The sequence below is a fragment of the Vicia villosa genome, linkage group LG5, assembly GCF_029867415.1.
Source record: "Vicia villosa cultivar HV-30 ecotype Madison, WI linkage group LG5, Vvil1.0, whole genome shotgun sequence".
Lineage (NCBI taxonomy): Eukaryota > Viridiplantae > Streptophyta > Magnoliopsida > Fabales > Fabaceae > Vicia > Vicia villosa.
The window spans coordinates 108,628,229-108,633,420 of record NC_081184.1 but is presented as its reverse complement, the minus strand read 5'-3'; the positions used below and the strand labels follow the sequence as shown (position 1 = coordinate 108,633,420).

The following is a 5,192-nucleotide window of genomic DNA, read 5'->3' as shown; positions in this document are numbered from 1 at the left end:
AAAACTAAAATCTCTAAATTTTATTTTAATTTTATAGTTTTTAAAACTCATAAATAAAAAGTATTTTTAAAAATAATTTTGTAAAAACTAAATTTTACAAAAACATTTTAAAAACTAAAAAACAATTTTGCAAAATTAAATCAAACATGTTCCTAAATTTTTTTGGTAAGTAAAATTTTTAAAAACAAAGAATATTCCATTGATCCTAGTGGTATGTGATTAAATTAAAATAAACAAGAGCATTCTTCATCTTGAATTTAAAAAAATAAAAGGTACATTAAATTCCAAAATTTATAAAGAAAAAATTAATGGCAGAAACTAAACTTAAATATTGTAAATGAAAAACAGTAATTTTACACGAATAGATCAATAAGGATTAAGATTTATCTCTTCTCAGATTCTCCACCTCTTACTTGCTTTTTGTTCTTTTCCATTTCAACCTATTAAATCTAAACCATAAAAATTCCAACCAATTTCTACATTTTCATAGGCTACAAAATGGATAATTTTATAGATGGACACCATGCATGAAACAATATGAAAGTAAAAAATACGCAAAAAAACATAAAACCCATATCATTGATTGATAACAGAATGTGGAACACAAAGTTGCAGCATGTTTGTACTTTTAGCCAGTAACAATAAAAAAAACATCCAAACTAACCTAAGAACATTGTCCTGCAGAATTATTAAAAGAAGTCAAAGAAGGGTTTTTTTTCTTGATTGATAACATGATGAGGAGAACCAGAGTTTGTATCAGTTGAAGTATCAGCGGAAACTGAAACAATAGAAGACACCTGGTCAGTTTTTTTCCCTTCCAGTATGCCAGTTGGATGTACAGGAAACAGATCCAACGTTTCATATTCCGACATTCTAGGTTGCATGTTCTTTTCATATACCATTGGATTATTGCAGACGTTTGAGTTTGACATAACTTTATCACCTTGGTTCCTTCTATAACCTACTGCAGGTAGAAGCACTTTTGGGTTTTGAGTGTAATAGCTGAATTCATGACTGTGTTGCTGTGGTACGCAATATGGTCTGCAGATAGCTGAAAACCAGAAAAAAGTACTTTTTCAGATTAAAAAAAGTAGCTTTTGTACCAAAAATCTGTCTAAAAAATATGAAGAATATATGTAAACAAGAAAATATGAAAGTAATGAGAAAATATGAGAACTTACTATTGGGACAAAGTGGTGAAGGAAAAATGGGTTGAGGTCTATGAAGAAACCGATTGAAATAAGCGATATTTTCTTGCTTCTGCTTCTGTCTTTGTCTAGCTTTGTGATTCTGAAACCAGTAGAAGACATTCTTTCCTTCGATGTGACCATAGGCTCTAAGCCTAGCGGTTATCTGTTGTATTTCATCAGCACTTGGTGTCTTTATACCTTGCTTATACAAATTCTCCAAAACAGTTATTTGTTCCTTGGTTGGATTCCATCGTGAACTCGATGAAATAGTAGTGTTATTATTATTTCCATTCGACTCTTCTTCAACAATCTCATTATTCTGATCACTCTCACTCTCCATCTTGAATGGTGAAAACAGAAAACAACAATAATGTTTCCAATGTTTTCTTCACTTTTATAGAGTGATAGTCATAAATAACGAAGTTGGTTGAGATTGGTTGAGAGTTGAGATTTGAGAAAGAGAGAGAGGGTTTGATTATTAATGAAAAAATTTAACATGCGTATTGTTTTTGGTGCACAACATTTCTGAAAACATGGAGGTTGAGAGAGAGGCTTAGGTTTCTTCGTCTTTGTTAGAATATTTAGGATAAGAAAACAATAATAATTCCCCAAATGGCCCTGCCCTCTCATTTCATCTTCCTATTGTAGTTTGTGCATAGGTATACATAGAGAGAGTTTAAGATAGATTTACTAACCTTGTCTTGGGAATGAAAGATATGGCATTCAAGGGTATAAAAGTAATTAAAACAAGAAAGACAGGCGGTTGGGTTGTAAGATATAGGTGAAGGCTAGGCATTGGGAATTGAAGTGAGAAGAGATAGGCTCAGATAGTATGAAGAAGTTGAAAGTATGAAGTTAAGGAAGTTGAAAATTGAAATTAAGATGAAACGTCTAGCTATAGTAATAGCTAGGGCTCTATAACACCAAGGTTACTGTGAAGTCCAACGTTAACACAAGGTGGACATTGCATTACATGAGATTTAATACTACTAGTACTACTACTAGCTACTATTAAGGTTTGTTTGGGACTCTGTGTGTTGAATGTTCACGGTTTTATTTTATTTGTCTGGTAGATGAGAGGGCCAAACAGAACCATAGGGTTAATATATTTCTTGATATTCAAACTGTGTTTGGTCTACTATGTCATGCATGATTTACGTGTATAATATTGTTGATAAAGAAATAGTAGTACTAGTACTAGATTGAATGGTCAAGGATAATGTAGGTTGAACTATTTGATTTTGATTTTACCGTAAAAGGTGATTACTGTATAGTCACCGAATTGATTTTTATAAAAAAAATTCTTAAAAGAGAAAAAAAAAAATAAAGAAGAAGAACCATGAATGTTGTTTAAGTGGGAAATAATTATTTTCTTGCTCACATTTTTTTTATTAATGAACGGTCTTCATCACAACACAATCAATTTAAAACACATGAATTCATATAATAATAATAATAATAATAATAATAATAATAATAATAATAATAATAATAATAATAAAAAAAGCATGATTCATAAATAGTAGTTAGGGGATGAATAAATGGTGTGGGTAACTGGTGAAAAAAAGAACATGTAATTTTTTAAATTGGGTTAGTGGAAAGTTTATTAGATTTTTTATTAGATTTAAATTAATAAAAATGGTTGAATTAAAAATTGATAATAATAAACTCATTAATATGGTTAGTGATAAACTCATATTAATATGGTTAGTGGGTATGATTATGAGTAAGATGTGACAATTTATTTTGGTAGAGTTATGAGTATATGATTAGTGGACCGGAGAGGGAGAGGCTACGTAGAATTAAAATATTTGTGATATTATAATACATTACGATATGAATAGATAATAACCATTAGTTTCAAATTCTCTGTATCAAATAATTTTTAGAGACTGTAATAAAAAATTAGAGAGACATTGTAAGATTATAACATTGATTTAAGTCAAAGACATCTAAACAGAAACAATGAAAGGCAGTTCAAATCATATAGGGGAAACATTTCAAGGAAATAACACAGACGCCAGATCACATGTTCATATAGTCAAGAATAACAACGGCCAATCAGTGACAAACTTCAAAAGGGAAATGAAGTCTATATTTACTCATGGAATTTAACATAGAAGAAGATGATATGACTAGATTCAAGAATTTAGATATAGTGGAGAATCTGAGGATGACATACAACATCCAAGAGATATTTAATAGAAAGGGCTATTTTGCTATCCAAGTAACTGTCTTGGGTGCGAACTTATGCCTACTTGGGGAACGAGTGGATGGAGAAATAAAAGTGCTAGTTGTTGATGGAAGCGAAGGCAATGGTTCTAAGAGATCAGAGAATGGAGACCATTTGATATGGATAAAGAAAAAGTCAAATGGTTGCATTGTTATGGAGTACTATCATGTCATGCGTGGAGTCTAACCTTCTTTGAGTTTATAACAACTCTATTACAAGTTTACATGTGCCCCGGACGACAACAAAAGAAGTCAAGAAAAAAAATGGATGTAGCTCGTATTTTAGTCACAATAAAATACATTGTGATTATGAATGAGACATTCAACATTCTGATTTTATGGTGAAGTTTTCAGGATAAAAGTGGTGGAAGACTCAGAAGATCCGTTAGGATATGTATGCATACAAACTCAGAAAATGTAACAGGTTCATCGCAATTGCTCTACAACAAATAATGGGAGCTTCTTGTTTTACTTTTTTTTTTAAAGCCATTACCTCAGTTTTAACAAAAATTGACATAAATTTATGTTTAAGGTTTGAGATTTGATTTCCAGCTCCTGCAATTTTATGTTTTATTTAGAAACAAAAAGACGCATTTATTTTTTATAGATTTTACGTCAGATATGTTACCTCGGTTTTCTTTAAAACTGAGATAAAAACTCTCTAATTTTTTAATCTTTTTGGAGCCAAAAATGTGCCTTTATTTTTTATAGATTTTACATCGGATATGTTATCTCGATTTTCAGTAAAATTGCGATAAATACTCTTTATATTTTTTATTTCCTCAGTGTCTACCTCATTCACTTTTCAAGCCCTAGCAAACGAACACTTCTTCTCCAGCCATTGAAAGAACGCCATTATTCTCTAAGGAAGACGGAAGCCCTAGCTAACGAAAAAACTTTCTCACCATTATGCTCTGGCATGTTATTATTGTTGTTGTTATTCTCATTACTGTTATTCGTGTTTGTCTCCATTACTTTTATTCTTTATTTTTGTTGGTTGTGTACTATTTTTATTTTATTTTCAAAAGCTTTATGTGATTGTGGATTGTAGTTGAATTAAAGCAAATAGATTAAGTAAAGAGTATGAGAATGGAGTGATACAATTTCTTGATTTCGTGGAAAAAAACTTCCTAACAATAATGGGATTTTTTGGTGTCCTTGTAAAAAAATGTTATAATATGAAAAAACATCCAAGGGATGTTATATTCAATCATTGTGGTTATGATGAAATTACACGAAATGGGTATGGCATGGTGAAGGGATAAAAAAGAGATCTTTGTCGCGTATAGTTGAAGATAAAAATAAGAGTGAACACCTATTACTTTCTCTCTCTACTGTTGGTTTCGCTCTAACCTCTCTCTAAAAGAGGGGTTAGGGTTCGTTGTTGCTCTTGTGCAGATGAACAATTTTTCACGGCCGTTTGGGGAAGGAGAGTGGAGAAGGGTCACACACAAACATAGAGTTCCGATTTCTCATCGTAGATGGGACGTTTTTCCGGCAGGGGGGAGGAATCGCAATCACAGGGATGAAGGGGTGGAGGTGTCGTCGTTCTTCATTTCTGATTTTCCTGACTTTTCGATGGCGAAGGATCTGTTTGAACTTTTTGGCTGTATCGGTAGGGTGGTCGAAGTTGCGATTTCACCGAGGAGAAATAACAGAGGTAGACGTTTCGGTTTCGCAAGGTTCAAGGAGGTGGAAGATATCAAGATGCTTGGGGTTCGATTAGACAATGTTCAGATTGCAGGAAACAAAATTCATGCTAACCCACCT

General features: G+C 32.0%; 1 protein-coding gene across 1 annotated transcript; it reads right to left on the bottom strand.

Moving 5' to 3' along the window:
* Positions 1–689: 689 nt before the first annotated feature.
* LOC131605144 (WUSCHEL-related homeobox 2) lies at positions 690–1,530 on the bottom strand. The gene is made up of 2 exons (XM_058877537.1): positions 1,182–1,530; positions 690–1,051 (listed from the first exon to the last, which is right to left on the bottom strand). The coding sequence occupies exons 1-2, from the start codon at positions 1,528–1,530 to the stop codon at positions 690–692; spliced, it is 711 nt and encodes a 236-aa protein (XP_058733520.1).
* Positions 1,531–5,192: the final 3,662 nt, after the last annotated feature.

Excerpts from the sequence above, each read along its gene's own strand:
- LOC131605144 (XM_058877537.1), bottom strand. The coding sequence starts at position 1,530 with ATGGAGAGTGAGAGTGATCAGAATAATGAGATTGTTGAAGAAGAGTCG. Across the intron at positions 1,052-1,181 it reads TTCACCACTTTGTCCCAATA|CTATCTGCAGACCATATTGC; the intron begins GTAAGTTCTCAT and ends TCTGGTTTTCAG.